This window comes from Platichthys flesus, chromosome 18, assembly GCF_949316205.1.
Source record: "Platichthys flesus chromosome 18, fPlaFle2.1, whole genome shotgun sequence".
In the NCBI taxonomy this organism is placed as follows: domain Eukaryota; kingdom Metazoa; phylum Chordata; class Actinopteri; order Pleuronectiformes; family Pleuronectidae; genus Platichthys; species Platichthys flesus.
In genome coordinates this window covers 11,989,967-12,017,404 of record NC_084962.1, presented here as the reverse complement: position 1 = coordinate 12,017,404, position 27,438 = coordinate 11,989,967, and the positions used below count along the sequence as shown (strand labels likewise).

At 42.2% G+C, this 27,438-nt stretch overlaps 4 protein-coding genes across 4 annotated transcripts; 2 read left to right on the top strand and 2 right to left on the bottom strand.

Annotated features, from left to right (window-relative positions):
• The first annotated feature begins 1,197 nt into the window (after positions 1-1,197).
• Positions 1,198-5,114, top strand: baalcb (BAALC binder of MAP3K1 and KLF4 b). The gene is made up of 3 exons (XM_062411716.1): positions 1,198-1,378; positions 3,538-3,737; positions 4,261-5,114. The coding sequence occupies exons 1-3, from the start codon at positions 1,198-1,200 to the stop codon at positions 4,423-4,425; spliced, it is 546 nt and encodes a 181-aa protein (XP_062267700.1). The 3' UTR covers positions 4,426-5,114.
• Positions 5,094-8,748, bottom strand: nme6 (NME/NM23 nucleoside diphosphate kinase 6). Its single transcript, XM_062411715.1, has 6 exons — positions 8,515-8,748; positions 8,228-8,323; positions 7,681-7,783; positions 7,415-7,454; positions 5,960-6,120; positions 5,094-5,477 (listed from the first exon to the last, which is right to left on the bottom strand). The coding sequence occupies exons 2-6, from the start codon at positions 8,318-8,320 to the stop codon at positions 5,326-5,328; spliced, it is 549 nt and encodes a 182-aa protein (XP_062267699.1). The 5' UTR covers positions 8,321-8,323; positions 8,515-8,748; the 3' UTR covers positions 5,094-5,325.
• Positions 8,749-18,255: 9,507 nt separating this feature from the next.
• eif2b4 (eukaryotic translation initiation factor 2B, subunit 4 delta) lies at positions 18,256-23,191 on the top strand. The gene is made up of 13 exons (XM_062411240.1): positions 18,256-18,347; positions 18,840-18,877; positions 18,986-19,157; positions 19,598-19,813; positions 19,887-19,969; positions 20,814-20,905; positions 21,003-21,117; positions 21,436-21,512; positions 21,615-21,717; positions 21,832-21,959; positions 22,140-22,317; positions 22,402-22,582; positions 22,855-23,191. Exons 1-13 carry the CDS (start codon positions 18,326-18,328, stop codon positions 23,052-23,054), a joined length of 1,605 nt encoding a protein of 534 aa, XP_062267224.1. The 5' UTR covers positions 18,256-18,325; the 3' UTR covers positions 23,055-23,191.
• A 1,161-nt stretch (positions 23,192-24,352) lies between these two features.
• atraid (all-trans retinoic acid-induced differentiation factor) lies at positions 24,353-26,879 on the bottom strand. The gene is made up of 7 exons (XM_062411241.1): positions 26,724-26,879; positions 26,433-26,566; positions 25,732-25,800; positions 25,274-25,345; positions 25,069-25,190; positions 24,863-24,963; positions 24,353-24,753 (listed from the first exon to the last, which is right to left on the bottom strand). Exons 1-7 carry the CDS (start codon positions 26,814-26,816, stop codon positions 24,649-24,651), a joined length of 696 nt encoding a protein of 231 aa, XP_062267225.1. The 5' UTR covers positions 26,817-26,879; the 3' UTR covers positions 24,353-24,648.
• Between the last annotated feature and the right edge of the window lie 559 nt (positions 26,880-27,438).

Sequence of the window (27,438 nt, the reverse complement as noted above, 5' to 3'; positions counted from 1 at the left end):
AGCCACAATAAAAGATGCATTTTCTTCACCTCCTCTCTCTCTCTCTCTCTGTCTCCCTCTCTTCTTTTCTAACAGGTGACTCTATGTGATCATGATCTGCAGCGGCCTCCTGTGTTATATGGATTCCTAGGCCTGACTGACACTCACAGGAAGCTGCCTTCAGAAGTGGACATGTAAATGTGAGTTAACTTCGAGGGGACCACTCAGCCCAACTCCTGGAAGAACAGACGTAACTTGGAGACGATAATCCTGCATCACATGAGGGCACGGGGTCCCACAGCTGTGTGCTGTGCTGTGAGTATTGTTCATATTGATGTCCTGTGAGATGATATCTGATCAAAAGTCCAAATTAAAACGATAAATACTGTTCACTGTTAAACTGCTAATAATCAATATTTTCTGTAAATAAATCTATTGATTATTTTCGTGATTTGTTGGATTAGAACGCGTCAATCACAGATTCCTTTTTTTTTTTTTACAACCAACAGTTATTATCACATAAGACACATAAGAAAAGCAGTAAATCCTCACACCAGAGAGTCTGGAAATAGCTTCATTCAATGAACAATTGCGCTATTGCTTAGAAGATTGAATGTCAAATTTATGTATGACATCTCTAGCCCTTACTTGCCCTAGTATTATCTGTCATTTAATGCATATTCATTATTATTATTAGCCCTATACACCTGCATGGTGCTCTGCCTCTCAAGCCCAATACTGCTCGAGGTTTCTTCCTGTTACAATTGAGATTTTTCCCACCACTCTCGCCTGGAACTTTGGGGAAAGTGGTATAAACCCGAAAATAAAGGGTAGTTTTCTTTTATCTGCCTGTACTGTTATGCTCCTGTTTTGTTTGCTAATTTGTTTTATTTACTTGTTTATATTGTTTATTCTTTTAAGTCTTTACTTACTTACTTATCATTTTGAGTTCATGTTGCTATCTCAGCGCAAACAAGAATGGCCATTTGGCGTTTATTATTGTTAGTGATGTGGCCCATGTTAGTCGATTCTGATAAAAAGGACTTATCTCTGCCCACTACATACGTGTAGAACTATTCCTTTTCTCCCAAGAGGAAAGACACTGCTTCTGTCTTTCTCTGTTTGAAGTAAAATCTCGTGTAAATCTCTCTCTCTCTCTCTCTCTTCTGCTCTGAAGAGAAGTCCAGCCGTGAAGTGACGGAGCCCCGCGGGAGAGCGATGGGCTGCGGCGGCAGCAGGACGGACGCTCTGGAGCCTCGCTACCTGGAGAGCTGGACCAAAGAGACGGAGTCCACGTGGCTGACCAGCACCGACACCGACATCCCCCTGTCGTCCATCCAGAGCATCCCCTCGGAGAACTCCGAGGCCGGCTTTGCTTCTGAGAAAACAATCAGCCCGGGTGAGAAGAGCGAATTAGGAGCTGAGTGGATGGATGAATGAACAGTGATCTCCTAACAGGCACAGGCAGGAATCTAGCTGCTGAACTGATTAACAAAACACTCATGGTTGTATAAATTAAGACTCCATTAGATTCCCTAGGCAGATTACAGCGTATTTGCAATTCCTATTTCATTCTATATTCTATGTCATAAGCATGCTAGTGTTCTTCAGTTGTGTGCTTGGCTGCGTGTATTTATACATCTTTGCACCAAATGCACGTTCGTCATTTTTAATTGCTGCATAATGAGGTTTCTGATCAGTGGGACTGTTTGAATGTATCTCGGAGAGTTCAGGCTTTGAGTTGATCCTATTGGATTAGCGATGACAGCATGTGATAGGTTATGCATGACAAAAGGAAACCACAATGCAAAAGATAAATTAATAATAAAGGTTTGTGTTGACCCTCGTTCCCTAGCTGAGGATTAAATATGACGAGACGATGTGTAAAACCTCCTCCCAGGACACATTTTTATCTCCTCAGATAAACAGGGATCTGTCTGTCGTTTTCCTTTGTGCCCATTAATTTGTCGTCCCTGAGCTGCGTCTGCACTCGTCTTTGAAGCCAGGGGGAGATGAGACGGTAAATGGAGGAATAATGGGTTACATCAGAAGCCAGTGTGCTCAAACAGGCCTTGGCTCTCTTGGCAACCGATGGAGCCGTGATTGAATCCAGGCAGGGGAGCCTTGATGTGATTGTGAGGACAAATAAAGCACAGCGTTGCTCCGAGGGGATAAAACAGATCCGGAATTGGCCAGATTAATCGGCACCTTGTAACCACCAGGACTGCATCAAAGAGTGGCGCCGCAATATGGTGCCTGACATGAGCATCTGTTAGATGTGGCACAGAAGCGGCTACGCAGCGATGCAGACTTTGCTCTGTTGGTGTTTCGTGATGACAGTGTGAGGAATGCCAACATCCAGTACGCCACAGCTGTGTGCACATCAAATACACTTCAGAGGGATGTTGTTGTTGTTGTGTTTTCCATAATTGCCCGTGTTGGCACAGTGGTACAGCGGTTAGAAGTCCAGTATCAGAGTTTAGCCGGGGTTTGCACGTTCTCCCTCCGTCCAGACACATGCAGATTGGTGTCATGTTAACTGGAGACTCTAAATCGACCCTAGGTGGGAATGTGAGTGTGAGTAGTCCCCCCAAGACCCCCTAAAGGAAAAGCAGTATAGATAATGGATGGTTGAATTAATCACACTGTATTCAATTGGTTCAGTGACAGCAGTTAGACCCCTATAAGCTTTGTATATGCTGACTAACATTAACTACTACTAATAATTCTGCATCGTATCAATCAAAAGTTGTGATAATTGTTATATTGCCAGGATTGTAATGCACCTTTTTCCTATTTTTCCTATTATTTTAAAAGAAGAATGCAGTAATGAATCAAAGCTCTAGTTCTGTTTACTGTTCCAGAGGTCGTAAGAAAAACTGTTTGTTTGAGCCCCTGATTTCTTCACTCTCTAGATCCCGGAAAAGAACGCAATCCAGTTTTATTATTAACTTTTTGTCCACAAACAGGGTTTCAACACCCAAAGGACTCACTTCACATTTCAGATTGCACCATATCAATAATCTCTGGAGTTGCTCTCTTTTCTTTTGTCAATATCATTTTTGTTTTTATAGTAAGCAGCCTCCTCTTCTCTACTTTCTGATTCTTTAATCCACCTCTACTATAATAACTTGTGTAATATACCATTATTCCTAGATAATCCTTTGTTATTCCTCTGCCTCCTGCATGTTTGTTTTGCTCAAAACCCGATTTAGCTTCATTGAAATCCAACTGTGGTTGATTAGGATGCTGTCTGGAAATCACTGATTTGTTTGCCTCTACTTTTGATTTAAATTCTTCTTATTTTAAAGCATCTGAACTATCACACCTATAACCTTGAACCCATGTGTTATTTGAGAATCCACTACACAATCTTAACATATGCTCCACTTTTGGTAGTGATCACAAACCAGGTTCGCAAAGACAGCAGGTGTGTGTTTTGGGACTGAAACTACACGTTTGGTGAACAAGTTGAAGGCGTATTAGTCGGTATCAACAGTAGTCCTGTGGTTCTGGTTGTTCCAGGGAAAAAAATCTTACGTTTTTGTTTTGCTGCAGTTCCAGATTTATTTGACGACAGCCTCCCTCCTCCTGCTCAGGCGTACCTGAAGGTCTGCTCCACCGAGTCGGAGGTCAGTCTGAACGATGTGAAACCCAGCAGCCCTCCTGCCATCCTGCCATCGCTGCCCAAAGAGGAGGTGCTGCCTTCGTCTGGCACCACGGTGCAGCGGCGGAGCGTTCTGCACACTGAGGAAATCGTGAGTCTCTCGCTGGATGTTTGTAAATGTCGCTTATTAGTTTCCGGCTGGTATTTATCTTTTATAGTCATTCAATTATTAAACAGAATGAGATCTGGGAGTCCCACTTGTCGATAAAAGGTGTAAAACCTATAATGCTCATGTCCCATTTAGAACAGAAACTATTTATCAAATGACAGATTAGTTTATTTACAGATGATAAGATGTAACTATTTGCACAATTTGATAATTGCGTTGTTTGTATTTTAAGCATAAGTAGCAAACATTTTTATTGTCCAGCGTCTCTGATGTTAGACATTAGAATTTTGGGGTCATAGATGATATTCAATGGATTCTTGGCCAGACAAAACAAGACATCTTAAAATCACTGTGACCTGTGGGGAAATTTAATTTGCATTTTCCAACAATTATATGAACAAGAAAACAATACATAGCTCAAATTCCCACATTGTCTTAAAAATTCTGGCTAACCCAGTGTATTACCATTTACCATGTCCCATCTTTCATTCGCCACCATCCACAGACAAAATGGCAGGACAACCGGATGTCCACAAAGCAGGTGACCATCACGGTGACGCAGAGCATCCATCAGGTGGACAAGAACGGGAAGGTGAAGAAGTCACTCACCACCTACGAGGTGATGAAACCTGTGGAGAGTCTGAAACAGGTGGCCGCACAAAACACTTGAGAGGATGAAGCCAAAGAAAAAGTGACAAATAAGTGAAATGAACAAACTGAAAGAGTGTGATGAAGCACAAGAGGGACGTGTGAGACTCGGGATAACGGAATATTTTTCTCATTTTCTTAAATCACTTGGGCCATTTTGTAAATAACATCATGAAATGTATTTCTATGGAGCCTGTTGCCAAAATGTTTCGCCGTATTTTGACACTTTGAACACATGTAAAACATACAAATCTGTAGTTTGTTATAAGAAAATTAAAAGTTTGCAGGTTATATATGACATCAGACCAAAAGTAAATGAAGAATTCACATTGTATCACAGCAGGTGACCCGTTTTGAAAATCATTTGGCAAATTCAAAATTCACAAACCAACTTGAATTTTAAAATGTAAGATGCGTTTAAGAATAGATATGTGTAAATATGTCCTTGCAGTGTTATTTTAAGTGAATCTTCACATGGCATAAATACTGTATAGTTGCCGTTATTTGAAACTGAAATGTAGCTGCTGCGGTGCTACAGTCTGTGTGGCTCAGGTAACGGAACTTTTGACGGCTGCAATGTTTACAGTGAAGCTTGAACAGGAGGTTGTGACTACTATGATGTAAAAGCTGTCTCACTACATTGTGTTGATTTGTACAACAGAGTCAATTATGTTTTCTAATGACAATCAGTCTAATAAAACATTGACAGACTTTATTTTTAAATTACTACACACGGCGTGGAAAGAAAATCAGTCTTTAAAAACTCATGCTTGGGACAGTTTTGGCACTCGGAGGAAGTGACATAAACAATAAACAAGCTTTCTCACAGTATGACATAGAGCATGTGGCATCAGGTGGACCAGCAGCTCGTCTTTATCTTTGAGTCCTTTGACCGGTGTGTTGATAACCAGCAGATCTGGGGTCAGCTTTGTGCTGAAAGTGTGTGGATCTGTTTTTGATGATCGAAGTGTAACTGTCCAGATCTGAACGACGGCTCCTCTTTCTCCATCCACTCGTCCACACAGAAGTCCGGGAAGAAGAAACTGATTTCTCTTCGTGCTGATTCAACAGAATCTGGAGAAACGATCATAACAAAAACAATCAGGATTTGTAGAACGTTCTAAATCAATAGTCCAGTAAAAAGAAAAAGTTGAAAATTGGCTTTAAGAAGCCAAACTGGGTGTATTGTTGAATAATCAGACCATCGAGAACTTGCTACTGAATAAAATGTGTCATGAATAACTGAGTAGATAATTTATTAACTTTAGGCAAATATCGAGACCAATTGTATAATGCACTACTGTAGAAACAATTCATAGCTCACTATATTTCATAATGCAAATTGTTGAAAGAATATTGTAAAGCTACCACTGTTTGTGTCCTGAGAGTTTAATTACACTGTTAAACTAATCTGTTCAAATAATGTTCAACCTGATGAAGCTGCACTGTGTGATGTGATAGCCCATGAGATATCGCAGGGGGTGTTAACCTACTGTATTTAGCCCCAAATGAACGACTAAGGACTGATCCATTTAAATCCACGATCTGTTTCCTACCTGAGCCGTGGGCCGTGTTCCGTGTGTCTGTGAGTCCGAACTGGGCCCTGATGGTGGCGGGGGAGGTGTATCTGGCTCGGAACACTTTGGTGGGTCCCATCAGTTCTCTCCAGTGGCGTATTCCGTCCTCTCTGGCTAGAATGTACGCGCGCATCGGACCACTGTGACCCAAAAAACACAACCGTTTTCAATTCAGAGTCATATTTGAATGTTTCCCGTCAGTGCACATAATGCTCTGTGAAGCTGCTCCACACAAAGAGCTGGGATGCTTTCTAGGCTTTAAAGGACCAGAGTGTAGACTTTAGAAGCATTTAGCAAGTGAGGTTATAGATTGAAGCCCAAACATTTTCGTATACAGCTGCAGCCATCATGTGCTGGTGACGTCATCTGGAGTTTGAGCTGCAGTGATTGTGGAGTGAAGCTGCGATATCGAGCTCCTGGTGATTAACCCCCCCCGACATTTCACCTCTTTCATTATAGCATCAGTTAGGTAATTGAAACTAAACTATTGACAGAAATAAAACCATTGAAGATACAGTTTGATAAGTACAACCACAAAATGACAGAAACCACCTTTTGGAAGAACATCTGCTAACATGGAAGGGGTGGAGTTCATGAACTTTACTACAGCCAGCCACCAGGGGGCGATGAAGATGTTTTGGTTTCACTTTCTAGGACAGCCATGTCGTCAAGCTTTATAAAGAAACATGGCAGAACTTTCCTCATGTGTTTATATAAATTAAAACAGAAATATTAATATAATATTGAATTTCTGCGATAAGATTCCTCCAGATTCCTACACACAGCTCTTTTAATACGAGGTCACAAATCACTTTCTATTCATTTGACTTGTATTACTTGCACTATAATGTATGACGTTTTTACTGTCCTTTGGATGTTCCATTACACCTGTAAACTACTTTGGGCAACCAAGTAGTTTTTAAATGTGCTATATAAATCAAATTGACATTAACATTGACATTAGGGAAACCATGGCAACAGGAGCTGACAGGCTTAAGATGCTTGTTATATTCCCGGAACACTCCGAACACCCAGAGAAAGTTGGTGTGGTACCGATTCCCTGCTGTGATGAGAAGGAATGTGACGATGTGACTAAAAAGCACCTCTTGCAGTGTTCAATGCATGTGGAGCAATTATGAGCTGGCTACACGCCAATTTGCAGGTAATTGCTCCGGGGGTGTTGTGATTAACATGGCACTCGGCTGACAATTGAAACTCCTGTGGTGAAGTTTCAGAAAATAATTAATTGGCGACTTGCTGAGCATGAAATAGGTGCCCTGTCGTCTGAGGCGAGCCTTTTCTGTGCCAGCTCAGTGGGTTACTAGGTATGAAAATGTCCTTATCATTCCATTTCCAATACATGAGACAGAAAACCACATTTATCCAAAGCCATGACTTGCAATTTGCACATTTACAGTGTGAAGTGGGGCTCACCTTGCCATGAATTCAACGAGTCTTTGATAGAAGAATCGCCCTGAAGCACAAAAGGGTTCAGTTAAACTCTTCACAAAAAAAAAAAAGACAGGAGGCTGTTTTTTATTCTTTCTTAGTGTGGCTACAGAAGCATGACGCATCAATCGTTTTAACCAACATAAATCTACTAACAACAGCCACTGACTCATGTAGTCATATAGAATAACTTGAAGGATTGAAGCAAGACAAGAACAACAGAGTAACTGACATGAGCTGCGTACACACACCTGAATGTTCAGCGTAGAATCTCTCAGAGTCCTGTGTCCTCCATACGAGGTCTTTGTGTCGAACAATAACAAAGTTGTTGTCCAGGATTCTCTGGTGAAGAGCCTGAGAGAGATAGAGACATATTTATATTTTCTGAGTCAGGCTGGAATTGAGTAAACAACCTATTTATTAATATATAAATACAGTTTGAATCACACAGTAAGAAAGGGCATTTCTTCATCAAAAATAGAAAGGGAAATGGGTATTTTTGCACGTGACCAATCATGAGTCAGTCTCACCCATCGATGACTTTTCACCCCGTTTTTAATAGCATCAAATACATAATTATAACAAAACGTATTTAATAATAATAATATAAATACGTTTTTTTTGGGGGGGGGGTGAAGTTATTGTGTCGATAATGAATAACTACATTTTCGGACTGAACTATCCCTGTAATTATGAAATATCCTAACGTCCATCAGGCAGCATTGACCAGTCTCTCTCTGACTTACATGACAGCAGAGGCCTTCAATAACAGTGTGAAGCTGTTGTGTCTGTACTGACCTCCGACACCAGCGGGTGAGCCACCGCGTCCGGTTTGATGACCGCCAGGGTGAGCTGCAGCACTTTGGACAGACGAGCAGCTGTGAGTCTCATGGTCTGTAGACACAACACAGGGTTACCATCACAAAAATGTGCCTGACGTTACATTCAGCGAAGGCAGCAAACGCAACACCACAACAGAGTCCAGTACGTCGTGTTGTCATCACGACACAGTCAATGCAACGCAAATAAGATTGAATTCCGGTTGATATTTACAAGTCAGCTCTGAATAAGTTACAGATACAAACCTGCGAGCTGTCTGTTTTTCAAAATAAAGGTCAGCTATCAGAGGAAAGACTACTACGTCGCCATTACTGCGGCAAATAGTAACGCGTTACTTTAAGTCGCTAAAGGGCGTCTACGGGTAACAATGATTAAAAAAAATTTAACTACAGTAAAGACGCCAGAATGATAAACAGAATTTTAAGGTTAAAATATGGCTTTGTCGCTGAAGGGTTCCTCGCACCGTGCGGTCCGTTTGTAAATACTGTCCCCGGAAACTGAGCCGCCACATTAGGTTCCCACTGACAGAGGGAGACGCTTGTTGAAATAGTTACTAACATACAGCCGTTATTAAAGATGCACAACTACATTTAACAACAACGTAGAATGTGTTCACCAACAACAAAAGGAGGGTTGCCACAAAGCTGAGGTCACAGGAGGCAGATACTGCCTTGAACATGGGCACAACGGCAGGGTCGATATACATAGATTTAGATTTATTTGTCATAAATTGTCTTTTTACTTTTAGATGTATACTCTCTCAAAAACCGCGTGCAAAATGATGAACATGTTAACTATAGGGACAGCCCATGTATATCCATATGTTCATACCAACTACTGCACAATTTGAGTCCTATAGAAGTGACTAATATATGCTTTCATTATCTGTTTTATTCCAAATATCCTGTCTATTGGTGGTAAAGAACTTAAATATTGGCTTAAATTAATAAAAGACTGTATTTATATCATAGATAAAAATGTGGTTTTGTACTACCTTCAGTATCACTCTCCTGTTGGGATTCTGCACTTTTTTCTGACCGTAAAATGTAACAGCAGTCTGACCTTGAATCGCTTTGATGTACAGTCAACATACATAGTTTGGCCAGACTAGAAATAACACTTATCTTAACATAACATAACAATATAAGACTGTCCAAACATGGCTTTACAGATAAGGCATACTTGAAGCAGTAAAAATTAAATAATATCCAGGGCTGAAAACACATGTCTTAATAATAATGGGGGAACAAGGTACAAGCCTGTACTGAATAGTAGTTTCTCTGCTGTAATATGAGGTCTTCTCCCAGATTAAAGTTTTTCAATATGGAAGTTATGTTTTTGTGTTGTTGAATATATATTTATATTTTCCCGAAGAGCATGAACTTGCTCATCACCAGTAGTTTGACATAATTCAGCCTTTGATCCATACCTGCATGCTACATTAGTTACACTGGACAAAGTTCATCATCTAAAAACGTATTTGAGCTTCATTGGAATCATAGAGCTGTGAGGTGGGATATAATGGCTGTGCTCGTTCATGATAGGATGCTTTATAACTGAAAGATCAGTGAAAAGAGCCAGCGACATGGCAGCTACAAGCAGGGACCAGAGGGAGAGAGATGCTGTCCCCAGTATGTCATCAATGTGGAGATCAGTCATACAGTATGAGTTACAAACATGGAGCACATTCCAGCAATGCAAAATGGACACACCCTTGAAAAGAGGAGATTGTCCACGTGCGTGTCCCTGTCCATGTGTGTGTGTCTGTGTGTGTATGTCCCCATGTGTCTGTGTGTGCCTGTGTGGTTTGACATTCAGAGAGAGAGAGAGAGAGAGAGAGAGAGAGAGAGAGAGAGAGAGAGAGAGAGAGAGAGAGAGAGAGAATAGGAGGGAAGAATGGGGGGATGGATGTCCCACATAGGTTTCTCCCACCTGCCCATGTCATGTGACTCGGGGTGACACCACAGCTGTTACCTCCCATGGGGGGATGGAGAGGACATGAGGAGGCGTTGGGTGGGCACATGTTGGAAAGTATATAGCATTAAAAACCTATATATACTTGTACACTGTATTAAAAAAGTAATTTGATAAAATGTATTTTACCATTGTTAAACAAGATATTTGTTGAATTCAACTATCTAGTTTGGAGGGAAGACAAATACCTTTTATGTGTTTAGCACTTTAAAACAATGCCTAATTATATAATTCACATCAGAATTAGACATTAAAATATAAGAAACTTTACATATTCAAATGTTAAAAGCAGTTGTGAAAAGGTGGGTCAGCAGGGTTTCGAAAGTTCGTGGTTGGACCATAGGGTTGTATTTATGATGTTAAGTTAATATATTTGAATCAGAAATAATATCCTTGTCAAATTTGAGCCATGGAAAATGTTATATTGTCCTAATCTAGATTATGGTGCCAAGGCCTAATAGATAATACAACATAAAAACATACATACAAATTGAACAGATTTAATAATCAGAGACAGGATTACAGAAAACGTATTTGCTCAAAACTTGGTGAAAGGATGTGGTCGGGGTCAGAGAAGAACCCATTAAAGGTTGGCGTGGATCCAGGAGTGTGTGTAGCTTGGTGCAGTTTGATTGAATTTAAGGGGACTGTTGTAGTTTCGCCATGTTCCTCATAAAATCTGGAACATTTACATCAGGAAGATGTTTTACCTCCATCCTCCCCTGAAGAGCTGGGTGATCGTATTGTGTGTTCAGCAAATGATTCTCAAGCAATCGATTAAAGTTTGACATTTTCCCCAAAAGAGGTTTGAGAGGGGGAGAGACCACCTGTCTCCCCTCAGCTGGACGGCTGATTCAGCTGACCCCCCCCCCCCCCATAAACCCTGTCTCTGTTTCATCTCTGTGTCACCGCTGCTGCTGCTGCTGCTGTTTGCGCTGCTGCTGGCTCTCCTGCAGTTGTCGTTCCCTTTTGGTCAGAGTCGGGGCAGCTGACTGACGACCCCCACAGGCTTTTGGTTTCTATAGGCTGCTCCGCATTCATTCTTCCATCGGAGGCCACAGTAAAGGATCATGTGAAAGTATGTTCCACTGCACCAGGGGAAAGAGTTTGAATGTGACGCCAGACAATGCATGCGTTTTCTTAGATGGGTATTTTTGTGGTGATGTTACTTTAACTGCGTACGTCTTCCACTAATAAAGTCAAACTCAAAATCACCTTATCGCATTTTTCTTTCCAAGAAACTTATTAGAATTTTACTTAAATAAAATTTATATCATTGTATGATATTAACCTATACTAGAACTAACTAGGAAATCATTAGGGAAATTAAGTACTGATAAAGTAAAGTATTATATGATGTAACAAAGTAACCGACCGGTTATTCAGACCGTGAATGCCATGAATGGATAAATTCATGGCATTTGTGAACCGACTGCCTGTGTTTTAAATAAAACTCCTACTCTGTACTGTTCATTAGAAATCATGCTTATAGCTGCACACACAGGAAATTGTTTCCTTGTTTCCCGTCTACAGATCTGTGAGAATGTTGTTACTACTAAATAAACTACTGTACTACGACCCTTGAAACCTCCATGTGAGAGTTTCCACATTACATGTAGAACAAATACAGTGAGGTTTGAGCTCTGCTGTGTCCTGATCCCCCACATTGCAGCTCACCTGTCACCCGGTCAGAGGCCACCAGCCTGACCATTACAGCGGGGTCATTTAGGGGGACAAGACCCCCGTTCTGACACCCAGAGGCCCCTTTTATGTCTTAATTGTTTGATTGGTGAGAAAAGACAGGGAAGTGTTTCCTGTTTCGTCACCTTTCGGGGGGCTTCGGTGACAGATCAGAGCCTAATGAGGGAGCAGCGGAGAGGAAACATGATGGAATCAAATGTGGTCACCTTTTGTTGAGTTGCATCGTCTTCCACTGAGATTTGACGGAGATTTCTCATCAGCACAGAAAGTGTGAGTTAACGCCCTTCAGTGTAAGATCAACCTTTCGTCATTAAAATCTTCTCTCATTCCTGAATCCGCTGACCTCCGGAGCATCTGTCCGACTCCCTCCGTCCTCTCGGTGAATCACGGGAGCGAGTCGCCTTCACCTTTCCGTCACCTGTTCTCTCTTTTAGCCTAAATGCCGGGCGACCTCTGACCTTCTCTGTTCCATTGCCTCGCCACACGGCACCAGGCTCCTTTACGACAGCTGTGTCAACCTCCGTCCTGGCAACTGTTGTGCCCAGGGAAGGACAGAGAGTTCCATGTAATGAGTCATCAACATACAACAAAGATCTGTTTTAACTTTGTTGGGATCAAGCAGCTCCATTTCACATCTCAGTTTGTAGCTGAGGTATCAGGAACGATTCCAGATTTAAGCTACATGCTGCTTATTTGCTCATCTTTTTGGTTTGTTAAGACTCACACATTTTATTGAGTGATAAAAAACTATTTTTCATACTATTTGTGTACAAAATCCCATTTTCTGGCATTAAGCAGTATATTTTACAGCCCCTATGATCACAGACAACCAGTAAATACATTCAAAAATATGAAATAAACCACATTTAAAGGGATTTGACTCTCCCCCTTCTGCAGGGAGCTTACTCCACAGTAGCAAGGTTGCCCCATCCCGTGCATGTGAGGGACCTGGTCTGGTGTCAGCTGCCAGTTTATTTTTAACAATCAAAATCCATGTTATCCTGTGCTGAAGAAACGTCTCCGGGCCTCGTCAGTCTTCTACCTGCCGTCCCGAGGGAGATTATTTCCTCTGGCCAATAAAAGCATGTTGTGACATTGGCACCGGGGCAGATGGGATATGACAGCGAGGGGAACAAAGTGATTAGCAAACGTGGGCCCCGGGTATGTGAACGCAGGTTAAAAATAACCTTGTTGACTCAGTTCGTAGTTAACATGCAGCCCATGTGCCGTCATCCTCACATTTTGGTTTAATTATTCTTTGAAAGGAATCAGTGGGTTTGTTAAGGAGGGAACTCCTGTGCTCAACCACACTCACATGCATTGTTAGGTAGTGTTTTCAACTGGATCGTTGAATCTTAGGTAAAATAAAACAGAAGAGGGGCAGACTGATGAGAAATATCACAGCGTAAGATGAGATCTTTTGCATGATGCCTGACACATGATGAAAGAGGGTCCGAAGATTAGCCGAGGCACTTTGGCTGATCTGCTGGTTGGCGGGTGAGCTGGAATGTGACAGTGATCAGCTGTCCCGTTAAGAGGAACATCACGGATTACGATTCGTGTCTTAACCATTGTGTCCGGTGCGAGCGACCAAGAATCCACTCAGCGACAAAAGCCATCCGATATTTCCAGCGACCAGATATATCTGGCAAGGCCGTCGGCGCATAGCTGACATAAGTGGAAATGTTGCATTTGTTGCACCCCCTGGCCCCGGGCCATGGGAAATATGGAACAACGGACGAATTTAGACAACATCCTGTGGCGGAGGGGGGAAAAGAAACCTGCGGAGCTACAAAGATGGGGATGGGGTTTCTATTTGTGGACGGCGAGTGCCTCGAAAATAGCGAGAGCGTTGGGTTTCACTGTAAGCCCCTCGCTCTGAGCTCGAGCTTTCTGTGAATGAGGCCTGGGTTCCTATCACGCCCAACCCCGGCGCTGATTTTAGAACACAGGTGTTGACCTTAGTGGAGCGGCTTGTGCTTGCTGCGGAGGAAAATGAACCCCCATGCCCGGCCGGTTTACCTCCACAGTATATTGGTGATCGCTGCGTGGTCACCTATGCTTTAGAACACACATCTATGGATCTACACATTCTATACGATCAGTCAGAAGATATTAACAGCAAGTACAATGATTGCTGCTTTATATTTGTAATGGCGGCCTGAGGATGCCACTGGATAATTATTGCCTTTGCTTTGGCTTCTGGTGCCACAGCAGCATCTATACACCTTATTCTCATTGGCTGCACCTCACAACACATTTGAATCACTGTGAGGCCGATGGATTTGTCCTGATCTGAAGACATCACCACGTCACATAAAATCATCTAGAAACTGATTCTCATTTGACACAGTGGTCGTCACTTTTTTTTACTCAATCATAAGCGATACAATGAAAGGAAAGTGAGGGCCCCAGAATCCAAACTGGGATGAAACTCAACCTTGGCTTCAGCTGTGGCCCCGGCTGTATAACTGCTGTTCTGACTGTAACCCCCCCAACCACCCCAAAAACTAATAAAACACACCCATCATGCAGTTGCTTCCTTGTTTCACTGTATCCGTCTCTTTCTCCCACTTTTTTTTTTTTTTTTTTACCTCCAATAAGGAACCATTGACATTCGGTGTAAAATCGAGGCGGGGTGGGGTGGGTCGCGGTGGGTGAACAGAGAAAAACGCGTAGGGGTGTAGGGTGTCTCGAGCCCAGTGTGAACAGCTGAGAGGTGTGATTTCACAGGCTGGCTCCCCCTCTCTGTCAGGGCCCTGATTGGGCCGGACAGGAGGCACAGGAGAGGCCCGGGCTTCTAAAGGACACCAACAGGTGGGAGGCCGCTTTGGAGGGGGGCGCTCCCGGGGCGGGATAGAAAAGGCCGATCTGCCAGGCCTATTATGAGCACAATCCACCGGGCCAGATACGGAGGAGGATGGGTTGGTGTCGGGAGAGCTGAGGTGGAGACAGGAGAGCAGCGGGGTTGAAGTTTGGGGAACTGGAAACTCGGGGAAGGTGGAGGGTCAGTTTGAGATGAGGTTGGCGGGTGGAGAGGGCAGCTCCAGGGACAGGCCTGAGGTCGGTGTGTGTGTTTTATCTGTTCTGTGGTAGCAGAGAGGGGTTCTGCTAATAGCCTTCTTTGTGGGTAAAACATCTCAGTGACCAGGTTTCCTGTAGATTCAGACTTCGCTGGATAAGCAGCTCTGTGTGAGTTAAAACCAGGTGTCAAACCAGTTGTTAGATGTTCTCTCTCGGTTTTTACGACGGCCCAACAAACTCCGACTGGGGCCCGACACCTCCGTCAGGTGAGGGGAAGCTGAGGTGTGACACAGGAAAGAATCAGGAAATGATGGACTGGCCTTGTCTTGCGGCCATTTGGTTCGACACAGCAGCAGATTTATCAAGGGAGTCACAGCCAGACAGACAGTTAACTTGAGCAGGAGCCACCGAGGCCACCGAGGCCTCCAGCTCGACCCCACAAGAAAAACCACCAGAGGAGACACAGATGAAGGTGAGTAAAACACATACACATCTACTAAAACCTCAGCTTTAATTGAAATTTAGATTATATTAAGTCTTAAAACTCTTTTTTACGTAAGGACATTTCTCACATTTGTTCGGATAATCATGACTTGGCACAGCACAGTGTTTTGGAAAATAACACAGATTCTGACCTTCGTCTGCCGGGAGTCAGTATTAAGCCTTTCCCTTCAGAGTTATATACACACACACTTCATCCTGCTCCTCATCCTCATCACCACACTGGCACTATCCATCACCAGGGCTGCATGTGGTATGTTGCAGCCTACACTTTTTAATCCTCATTGTCAGGGTCAACAAGTGCCGGTCACATTTTCTCTTTAAAGGTTACAGAGCTTTTAGGTTCTTGCCAAATACAAAACTGGAAACAAGATTTCTCAATCTCCTGTGAATTGATCCGAAGCCTCCGTCACGTGTTCCTGTGTGGCCCCTCTCCCCTGTCACAGTTAACCATTGTTGAGCCGGCTCGTTTTTCCCGCTGTACCCTGCATCTGCGGCTATGAAAGGGTGCTTTGTGCATGAGGAGACTCCAGTTGTTGCCCCTTGTGAGGACATGCTTCCTTATATACCCATATTCATACAGCACTTATGGAATGTAAGGAAGTGTGTGGTTTCAAGGGGACATGAACGCCAGAGGCTGTTTTTTGATTCACTGTTTGGTTTTAAAAAAGAGAATTATTGCAGATGGGTCTACATTGGGGTTTGTTTGTCTATTTTATGAGTTTGAAGCGTGTGTGTGTGCGTTTGTGTGTGTGCGTGTGTGTGTGTGTGTGTGTGTGTGTGTGTGTGTGTGTGTGTGTGTGTGTGTGTGTGTGTGTGTGTGCGTGTGGCAAGGCAACAGGTGAAAGGGGCTGTTCCCTCCTCTCCCTCTGCTCGGGCACGTGCACAGTTAACATTACAGGGCCCCGCCGATCGGGTCTCAGGGACTTCTTGAACAAATGCCTAACCCTGCCCCAACTGCTGACAGTCAAAGAGGATTGACAGGCCGCAGCTGTCACCCATTATAGCAACCGCAGGGGAGGGAGGGAGGGCAGGGATGCGGGGCTGTCACTGGGGGGGAAGGTTCACTCCTGTAGGGCTGCAATGTCCCTGGCTGTAAGGATTCCCAGATAACTAAAGACAAGCTTTCTGCTTTGGTAACTGTGCAGGTTCTATCAACTCTGACTCTTGAATAATATAGTTTCTCTCTTTCTGTGTTTCAACAGGTAAGAGTGAAGAGGACATGACGGCCTTGCAGACGATGCCCACCTCCACTCCTTATTATTCTACCTCCTCTAACTTCCTCTAACTTCCTCTTCCTCCCTGCATGCCTCCTCCTCCTCCTCCTCCACCGCTCTCTCTGGTTCTGCCTCCTGCAGCTGAAGCAACACGCCTTGCTGTGGCTGGTCAAACGGAACCAAGTCAGGTGTTACTGTGAGGTTTGGTCCCCTTCAACCAGCTACTGCGTCGTGAATTCAGTCAGCACACACCGGCGTGGAATCCCAGAGAGACGGTGGCATTGTGGCGTAACGCTGCACACACTGTGGAGGTGGAAGTCAACAAACGGGAACATGGTTTAATGTATTTTACTGCGTGGTGTTGGTTTGTTTTCCATTGTGTGACAATGTGTGTGTGTGACAGAAACAAATAAAAGATTGCTTTCAAAATACAGTGATGAATTTAAATGTCTGCAGATTGTGTAATTTAAAACTTATTTATTTTAAACTACTCTCATCATTTTCACATTTTTGATAAGTAATAAAATGATACACAATGTTTAATCTAATTTATTTTCCTATCATTATTCCAGTAAGTACACCAGAATGAGAAGTTATCAATGAAATGTAAAACATTTGCTTCGCACTAATAAAAGTTCAATAAATACGTTTGAAAAACAAATTAATTTGTGTAGCCCATAATTACAATCCACAGTTCGCCTCATAAGTTAAAAAAGGTTCTACATCCTCTGTTAGCGACCCAGGAAACCAAGAAAAATCCTTTAATTTGTGAAGTCCAAAAATTTGATTTTGCGCAAATTACTACCGGTTATAAAAATAAGTTTGAGGTATGTGATAGTTTTTGTCTGATCCAATCATAATATATATTTAAAAAGGTAAACAGGTGATACATTATAAGGAGATATATGTAATGGAATCTCTCTCTCCTTATGAGACAAAACATCTGTTTGCCGATAAATCCTGAACATTTTTTTATAAATTACCTTCAGGAAGGTTTTAATGTTTGTGTTAAAACTCAAACAGTTGTTGGTTCAACTGCAAAATCTGCACTTTATGATATAAAGGTGATTGTCCATATTTCCTTCACTGAAGTATTATTCATAGCAGCACTGCTGTAAATAGTTTTAGTTGGGTGTACCTAATAAACTGCCAATTCAGAATTTAGAAGGACCCATAAGTGCAAGTGGTTGAATCCTTTTTATTCTGTAAAAGTTTCAAGTTTCAAATTACAAGTTTATCTATGTCAATACAGCTACACATGTTAAACATGCAGTGCGTTTCTCAGGACCGGTGCGCACACACAAACAGTTAAAAGACAATGCAAGAACGCAGCTGTTTTAAAAAGATAAGTACAATTGAGTGCCTAGGTGAAAATAATAATTAAAAAAACTGTTAGTTACAAATATGAATGAAAACATAAGGTATTGAAATAATACAAGTTGGTGTGGTGGAGATTAATGTGTTAGAGAATGGTGTCACCATAATGACTAAGCATCGAATTCAAACTTTATATGAACAAAAGATTGAACACTGGGAAACAGAAGGGGTGCAGTCCCAGGATCGTCCACGAGGGGGCGGTGTAAAACTTCCGTGGCCGTAGTTGCTGCAGCGGCGGAGGAAGCGAAGCAGCGTCGTAAACATGGCTGACAGCGCAGTGACAGGTGAGTGTGGGACTGTGTCTCAGCTCCACTTAACGTCTCTCCAGAGACACCGTGTAGGTTTTGAACAACGGTCGCGGACACGTGATGTGTCGCACCTTTATTTCTGGTTTCGTTGTCTTCCACTTCGGCTTTTAGCGGAGTTTATTTCCAAATGCTAGTCGTGCTAATGCTAGCATCGCACACAAGCTACCCACGGTGGTGTTGCGTGAGACAGTGGAGTTTAACGGCAGGCATGCTAATAGGTTAGCCTCATGTCCGGTAGTTGTATAGAGGAATAAAAGACTGAAATAAAACGGTTGTTTGTGTGATAACTGTGCTGCAGACGTGATGCTAGCGGAGCAGTCTAGTGACCATTGTCTTTAGCGTGATGTTAGCTAACAGCCAAGAGCTAAATAAAGTCCTGTCTATGTTATCTTATAGCCATCGATAGAAGACACAGAAGTGTGTGATGATTTCTAATGAAAATAGAATAATCAGTCCTTGTTTTAACAGATGAACCGGAGACGAAAGATGATATCGATCGAGCGAAGGTCAGTGTTTGCGTTTTATTGAATTATTTTTGTCATAACTTCAGGTTGAATTAAACATCTGACCCTTATCTTCGTGTCTTCTTCGACCCTCCATCCCTCTGTGGACAGAATGATGGCAAAGAGCTGACCAAGGAGGAGAAGCAGCGGCTGAGGAAAGAGAAGAAGCAGCAGAGGAAAAACAAAGAGAGGAAAGATGACATGGAAAGCGAGAAAGAGAAGAAGTCTGTCCCTTCAGCTGCTCCAGCATCTCAGCCTCCAACACAACCCACGACACACAAAGGTGGATATGATATGTAGCTCCCTTCACCCAAGCAATGCCTCTGCTGAGGAGGTTATGTTATCATCAGCGATAGTTCATTAGTCAGTGGGATTATGTCAAAAACTACTGGATTGGTTTCCACGAACCTTGGTTGAAAGGAAGAATATATTATATGTTGGTGCAGATCAACAGAGATAAGATGTTTTTTAACATTTTTGTTGATTTGTCAGAGAATAATTCATGGATATTGAATTAATCTGAATCTTGAGAATTACAATGTGGTTTCATAAGGAGTGTTGGACCTTGGTGGAGGTATGCGCTCTACTGAGAGCTGTTCCAGTTAATATTATTTTTATTTGTTGATTACCAGAGTAGTTTTGACATCATTATCACATGTTGCAATTGATCATGTTGCCATTAATCTGAACTTGGGTGCCTCTGTCTTTGCTTGTTTCCCTCAGCTCCTCCAGCAGTGCCTGCTCCTGCACCGGTTCCCGTGCCTGCCTCAGAAGCTCCTGCCCCGGCAGAGAAGCCCGCTAAGAGTAAAGCAGAGCTAAAAGCCGAGAGGCGAGCCCGACAAGAGGCTGACAGGGCGTCCAAACAGGGCAAGAAGGGTGAGGTGGGTCCGCAGGCTTCCACTTCTAAACCCAAAGCACCACCCAGCGAGCTGCAGCCAGGTACTGTTACAGCTATGAGGTCAGCACCAGTCATGACACTGAGGAGAGAGTCACACTTGTTATGTATTTCCAGTGGTGAAGAGGCTCCCAGAACATGTCCAAGTGGACAACCCGGATGTTTTAAAGAAACTGGCCAAAAAGCTGGAGAGACAACAGGTCAGTGTGTGTTTCATTTCTCAAAACCTCTGATTCAGGACAGCTTGCTATGACATGAGCATGAACTACCAGCCACACTGTTTTGAATGTAAATTCACTATTAACTCCTTCAACCTAGAAAATACAAATAAGAAACGTATACAAATTAACTACATGTTAATGACTCTTTTTATCATAATGGAAATGACTAACAGGACTTGCATGGATCTTGGTTGTTTTAATCAGGGATCTACAGCAAATATCCTTCAAATCGGGAATTCAGACAATTTTGTTATTTATATATAGCTGTTTTCAGATATGAGTTTTCTGCTCTCATATGAAGAACTCAGCCACGCTAACCACCAGTCCTAACAGCATGTGATTGTACCGAACATTTCTTTCAGACTGACGATGCTGCTGCAAAGTTCAAGGTCTGACTTTCTTACAAGTGTGCGATTTAATATTCGTCTAATTTTGTCTTGTTTGCTAACCTGTAGCTGTTATCGTATTCCAACGTCACTCATTAAATGGAAACTCAATGATTCAAACTGGACAGAGGTGGGAAGTCCATAGGAGGTTTTTGTGCGAGATATTGTTTAGAACTTTTTTTTTGTTTGTTTATTTTTTGTTGTTTCACCTACAACACTGGTTGCTGTGCAGGTCTTTGATTGTCCATATTGCTTTGTTTGTATTTGGAGAGTATTTACAACAAAATAATATGTTATGAAAGTCAATCGAATCTGATCGTAGCCTTTGGAATTCTGTCCAGGCTGTTCTGTGGCTGTGTGTTAATCTCACCATCTCAATTTTAACCCCTGAGCGTCTGGACATTGATGGTTTTGGATTATAATCTGCTTGATTCCAGATCCCGCTGCGGATAGACTACGGCTACAAAGTCAGTCTGTTTTCTCACCTGCACCAGTACAGTCGCAAATCTCCCCTTACACAACAACTCAGGTAAGTTGACTGTTGTTTGCAATACATTTGATATATCAATTCACGAGTTAAGATATATCAAAACTCGGTATTGACTCTTTTTGTGTTTCTGCTGCAGCATTCCTTCCACAGTGATTCATCCTGCTATTGTACGACTGGGCCTCCAGTATTCACAGGGAATTGTGGCCGGATCCAACGCTCGCTCTGTAGCCCTGCTGCACTCCTTCAAACAGGTCCAGTCCCTCAGAGCACGCTTTAAAATCTCCTCCCTTAATGGCAGACAGCATTTATCTGTTTTATCTGAATTAACTCTTTTGTTATAAAGTATATTGAAAGTGCTAGATGTCAAAAGGTATCGTAAGATTTTTTAGTTTCTGCACTTCTTTCACAACTGAAATTAAAATAATAGTTATATCAATAATAATAATTGTGGGCTCTTCAACTTTATCAAGTTGCTATATGAATTTTCATTTTGGACAGATTGAAAGTGAAGAAAATTAAATATCTTTGACAACATCACTAACTTGCATATGCATTTTTTTAATCCTCAGGTTATAAGGGACTATACCACGCCTCCTAATGAGGAACTATCTAGAGACTTGGTCAACAAACTGAAACCTTATATCAGGTACAAACATTTTATTCCTGTCATATATATATATCAGTTAGGACTTTTGTAACAGCTTTTTTCAACCAAAAAAATATATCTCTTGTTCTATTTTTCTTGCAGTTTTTTAAATCAGTGTCGCCCTCTGTCAGCCAGCATGGGTAACGCAATCAAATACATCAAGAAGGAGATCTCCAATATTCCTAGTCAGTGCAAAGAAGAAGAGGTTATTGTCACATTTGTTCTTTGCCAGAGATCATAAATGAACCATATTCCATATTCATGTTACAGATATATTCAGTGTCCCCCTCATCCTCTGTTCCACACTTTCTCTCTTCAGGCAAAGAGCAAACTGCTGTCCTGCATCGATTGTTACATTGAGGAGAAGATCGTTCTTGCTGCTAGAGCTATTGCCAAGTATTCCATCGAGAAGATCAATGATGGAGACGTCATCCTAGTTTATGGATGGTAGGTTATTTTAAGTTTGACCTGCAAGAATACAAATATTATATTTATAAAAATATTATGTTTTATCATTTTATAACTGTGCATGTGTCTAGTTTTAGTTTTCAAACAAGTGGTCCCTCTTCACGTCCTGCTTGAATGTTTGTCCTGTCCTCTGGTCCCCCCCCCAACCCCGCTGCTCAGCTCATCACTAGTCAACCACATCCTGTGCGAGGCCTTCAACAAGAACATCAAGTTCCGTGTGATCGTAGTGGACAGCAGGCCGCGGCTTGAGGGCAGGGAGGCCCTGAGGCGCCTGGTCCAGGGAGGCATCCGCTGCACCTACGTCCTTATCTCGGCCGTCTCGTACATCCTTCCAGAGGTAATCACTCAGTCAGAGCAGAATGAGGGAGCCATTGATCAGCTTACATTTAAGCTCTATCTAAGCTTCTTTATTCTCTTCTAGGTATCAAAGGTGTTCCTCGGGGCTCACGCGCTGCTGGCCAACGGTTACGTCATGTCACGTGTGGGAACGTCACAGATAGCTCTGGTGGCCAAAGCCTTTAACGTGCCTGTGCTGGTGTGTTGTGAGACCTACAAGTTTTGTGAGAGGGTGCAGACGGATTCCTTCGTGTCCAATGAGCTCGGTATGGAAAGCATTCAGTAATTTATGAGATTTATTAAATTATTACATAAATAATACATTCAGACATGAACTCTGGACAATGTCAGCACAAAGGGGTTCAGCCTTTCTCTTGAGTTTGCAGAGAGCAGCCCAATTTCATTGTTTCTTAAGAGTGATTTGTCTTCCCTTCAGTTGAAATGCTGCTCAATGTAATTACTCCATTCAGACATCCGATGTGACTGTCACTTCTTCATCGTTGTCATAATTATCATCATCATCATGTGTCCTTTCCAGATGACCCAGACGACCTCATCGTGACCCGTAAAGGAAAGACTCAGCTGGAGGACTGGCATCAAGTGGACTTTCTCGGGCTGCTCAACCTGGTGTATGACGTGACGCCGCCGGACTTCGTGGACCTGGTCATCACAGAGCTGGGAATGATCCCGTGCACCTCGGTCCCCGTAGTGCTGCGAGTCAAAAACGTGGACCAGTGATCGACCTCGGGTCTCACATCAGTCTGAGCCATAAGGCTGTGTCTGCTGCGTCTCGATCCTGGGGAAATTGTGTGTGGGAACGCTTGCACACAACACAACACAAAATATCTTGCAATAAATATATATCTGAAATGGCATATGTTTTTAAACAGAGTCCATGTCTGTCTTTGTGGTGGAATAATCGAGATGGGATGGGAAGGCAATCTGTGTCTCTTTTAATCCATGCAGGGCGATGTTTTAATAGACCCATGTTATGAACTGTTTCTGTACAACAGAACATTTAATTGCCAGTTTTTAGAGCAGAACAATTCCACTGTGGTTCACAACACGCTCCACTTGTCAACCACAGCGCGCCGTTCTAAACTTGCCATAAATGATTCCTTAATTACAGCTGGAGCTGCAGAATCTCAGAGGATTTTTAGGGCTCCCATAAACTCTCCAGAAAAGCTTTTAATAAATTGATCAATTGTATCGGATAAGAGCGAGAGAGGGTGAGCCAGAAACCAGTTTTATGGCAAAGGAAACATCCTCCCGGGTCAACACATGATACTTGAAAGCAACATTTCTATAGGCTGCTTCTATACTGGATCATTTATGAATTGCATAATATTCTGACATTTAGGTCACCTTGACCTGATATGGCCTTATATTTATATATGTATGTATTAACTACATTTAATTTTATTCATTAATGATACGTTTATCAACTACTTCACTGTAAATGTCCATTTAAGTGTATAAAATTGTTTTAACATAACATAAGTACATTATATAAACCCGTATGTTTATAGAGGTGTAGCTCAAGAAAAGAAAGCACTATCTTATTTTGAAATCTTTATTAGAACCCTGAATATCATTGAAACTTCTCGTTCAACCACATTGTAACATTGAACAGAGGATACAGCCACAAGGACACATTTTAGCGGACATTGGAGTGTAGCCCAACAACAGGTACACAACAGTTTGAGTCTTTTTTCACTTTAATACCGAGAAGCTCAAAGCTCAACCAAGCTTGAGATTTGGTGATGAATCATGATGTGAGGCTGTTTTGTTTTTTTCTCTCTTGAGAAAAAACATGTTCAACATGCAAAAATACAATCTTCAATTCCCCACTAATATACTTTAAAATTTGTGGTTTCATAAAACCAGTCACAGTGAACTGTGACTGGTTTGTCACAGTTCACTGGCACAGTGAACTGTGACAAACCAGTCACAGTTCACTGGCACAGTGAACTGGCACATTTGGCACAGTGAACTGCGAGCAACAGTTCAGAATTTGATATAATACTATCTCTTCATTCGTATCTTGTCAGTTAAGTAAACTCAAGTGTTAAAAGTGGTCTTCTTTCTTAAAAAACTCCTTCCTTTAAAATTGCACAAGTAATTCAGTAGTAAAAAAACGTCTATCATGTCAGACTTTAAAATTCCCTTGAATAAAACATACCTGCCCCGGAGAGGATTTAAAATAAAAGGTCTAAATGAAACGGGGTCAGTTCAGACTACGAGTCAGCATTTGCTATTTCAGAGGAGTCAGTTTCAGTTCAGTAGATGAGTGCAGGTAAAGATAAGAAGCAGCCGACTGCAGCTCGGCGTCTCAGAGTGGTTTGACCTTACGTCTCTGAGTGACCCACAGCAGGAAAGAGATCACGACTGCAGATGCTCCAAGGGGCCCGAACACCTGGAGAGCCGGGAACTCCCCCTGTTGACAAACGTACAATACAAACAAAAAGTCACAAGACCGAAATGCACCAGTGTTAAACTCAATGATCAAGAGGATTTTAAAAGATAAAGCTGCTTGAGGAACTGACCTCTCGCAGACACTTGTATCCATGGAAGTCGTCAGCACAGCTGCACTCAAAGAAGCCGGGCCCGTAGGGGGCGCAGAGGGAGTTCTCCGGGCAGTTCATGGCTGGGGATTGTCAGTCATTATGAGATGAACAGATGTCACGTATTACCAGAATGCTTCGCAGTTTTTTCTGGTGATACAATGGAGGATCATGAGATGGGAACTTACACAGCTGTCCGGTCTGATTACACATGTTTGTCTGGCCTTCACAGAGACGATTTCCCTCTTTGAGCTCCACCTTCGACCAGGACGTGTTGCCTGCTGGACAATCTACGTCCCCGGGCAAAATCCTACAGCGAAACACCGTTTGACAGATGTGTAGATTTACTCTAATGTGCAGCGGTCAGATGATTGTTTGGAACATTATACTTACAAGTAATTTAACTCAATAAATCCTTGAAACGCTGTGTCGCTGAGGTTCACAATGGGATTATGTGAGAGGTCTCTGCAAAACAAAAGTTGAGAAAGTAAAATATGAGACCATATATATATATTAAAAAAATGCTAAGATTCGGGTGGGGGGTGTTTTAGTTCTATTTATCTCATTATCTGAAGAGTAAGGAATCTAAATCTTTCTCAGTAGGGAAGACTCAAGTTTATATTATCAACTTGTCCCATGCAATATATTTTACTTAGTGCAGAAATCTACAAGTTTTCATGGGCAGATTTGATCATATAACAAATACAGTGGCGATCAACACGATTCTACCTAAAATAACCTTGCAGAGTTGCTGAGGAAGCATCAGCTGAAGAGGGAAGTTCTGTTGATTTGAGTTTCCAGGATGTTGTAATGTTGTGTAATAGGAATGAAATTGCATTGAGTGTACATACATGATTACCGCCGTCGAAGCCTCATGCAGATCCTCTACGTGAGTGAGTGAACAGTTGGATAGATCCAACCTGAAACACACACAAAACAGCTTCTTCAAACACAAGCAAGACAGGAGTTAAACACGGTCAAAGTCCACAGCACTGGCACAGTGGGGACGTCTGTTTAAACACAAAAGAAAGACAAAGCAGGAACGAAGGTCGTGATGACAATCAATCTCACCACGCGCAAACTCTCAAATGATGATGGCAATATAATGACAGCAAAACATGCCTTGGCTGCCAAATGAGCTCACACTATTGTGTTGATATTGATAGTGATAGTTATTCATTTACTAAGTGAAAGCCTAGTAATCACATTGACAAAGATAAAACATTTAATGATAAAAATACATTTAAAAAGGTATTTATAAAGGTTGAAATAAAGATATTTGTAAATATCAGGAAATATGACATTTTCCTTCTCACTTTCTCCTCTTGTGTATGTTTTTAAACATACTTTGTTTATTTACCTTCTGTCTTGTAATTTATTTATTTATTTTTTATGACTATTTATTTATGTTTATAAATTAATTAATTTATGCTCGTTTTCTGTAGTTTTTCAAATGATATGCCACTTACACACATGCCACTTACAACTCAGCACAGCCACAAATGATACCTATATTTTCCTATAGCCTCTGAAGGCAACATTAAAATCCTACCCGATGATGCGTTCAGGGCCAGTTTTGTTGTCAGGTCTCAGGCAGCAGCGGCCGAGTGTCCGTCCGGCGGACGCGGAGCAAAACTCCCCTACCGAAGTGTCGTTGAGCACAGAGCCGCTGCACAGACTGCATACCTGGGGGTGGGGGTGAAACATGACAGAGCAAAAAACAAACACCGTAAACAACAACATGCGCAGTCATCCAGCAGCTATAGGTCCACTGTGGATCCACATGTTGTGTATCTGAACCCAGAGTTTTGTTGGGACCACAGCTGACGAGGCCCGGTCTTACCTGCGGCTCAGTCCGCTCGCCCCCCGCGTACAGACAAGCGGTGAAGATCAGGGTGAGCAGCGCAGGTTTCAGCTGGATGTGCCCAGCTTTCATTTTCAGCGACTGGAGTCACGTGATCCCACTGTGGCGGTCACGTGACAGGAAGCTGCTGCTACTCCAGCGCCTCGTCCAACAACAAGTCAATTTATTTTCTAGTGTTACACAAACTCGGACTGTCAAGGAACGTTTACGTGCGCGTCGTGCGAAGAACAGTAGAATATAGAGGGAACAAACGATGGAAACATCTTTATTTATTTGCGCAGAAAATGGGATCATGTTTTGAAATTCTGAGTATGTAATAAACTCAAACAAAAACAACACTCGATTTGATTCAATGTTAACGCAATCACTTAAACATTATAGTTCATGTATCTACACATATATGTTAATAATACACCGTAAAATTGGGATTTATAGCACAATGCATATTGTATAATATAAATGCTGTATATTACATATTTCAGATGCAAATAGCTTTTTGAGGGCTATTTTTTGGAAACAAATTTTTTAGCATGTTAAATGCTCAAATTCGCAACTCCTGCGCAGAAGGCGAATGCATATGTCCTGCGCAGAAGTGAACTCCTGCTGCACAGGATTCATTTAATTAAATTTAATTAAATTAAATTCACATTTGTTTTTATAATATTTGTTCTTATATATTTTTTTACAATTTGTT

Bases quoted from the DNA above. Each gene is read 5' to 3' on its own strand.
- nme6 (XM_062411715.1), bottom strand. From the start codon at position 8,320: ATGAGACTCACAGCTGCTCGTCTGTCCAAAGTGCTGCAGCTCACCCTG. The intron at 7,784-8,227 runs GTCAGTACAGAC...TATCTCTCTCAG, and splicing joins CTCACCCGCTGGTGTCGGAG to GCTCTTCACCAGAGAATCCT. The intron at 5,478-5,959 runs GTAGGAAACAGA...TCGTTTCTCCAG, and splicing joins GAACACGGCCCACGGCTCAG to ATTCTGTTGAATCAGCACGA.
- atraid (XM_062411241.1), bottom strand. From the start codon at position 26,816: ATGAAAGCTGGGCACATCCAGCTGAAACCTGCGCTGCTCACCCTGATC. The intron at 25,801-26,432 runs GTAGGATTTTAA...TGTGTGTTTCAG, and splicing joins GGCCCTGAACGCATCATCGG to GTTGGATCTATCCAACTGTT. The intron at 24,964-25,068 runs GTAAGTTCCCAT...GACAATCCCCAG, and splicing joins TAATCAGACCGGACAGCTGT to CCATGAACTGCCCGGAGAAC.
- baalcb (XM_062411716.1), top strand. From the start codon at position 1,198: ATGGGCTGCGGCGGCAGCAGGACGGACGCTCTGGAGCCTCGCTACCTG. The intron at 1,379-3,537 runs GTGAGAAGAGCG...GTTTTGCTGCAG, and splicing joins TGAGAAAACAATCAGCCCGG to TTCCAGATTTATTTGACGAC. The intron at 3,738-4,260 runs GTGAGTCTCTCG...CACCATCCACAG, and splicing joins TTCTGCACACTGAGGAAATC to ACAAAATGGCAGGACAACCG.
- eif2b4 (XM_062411240.1), top strand. From the start codon at position 18,326: ATGGCTGACAGCGCAGTGACAG. The intron at 19,814-19,886 runs GTACTGTTACAG...ATGTATTTCCAG, and splicing joins ACCCAGCGAGCTGCAGCCAG to TGGTGAAGAGGCTCCCAGAA. The intron at 21,118-21,435 runs GTCCAGTCCCTC...TTTAATCCTCAG, and splicing joins TGCTGCACTCCTTCAAACAG to GTTATAAGGGACTATACCAC.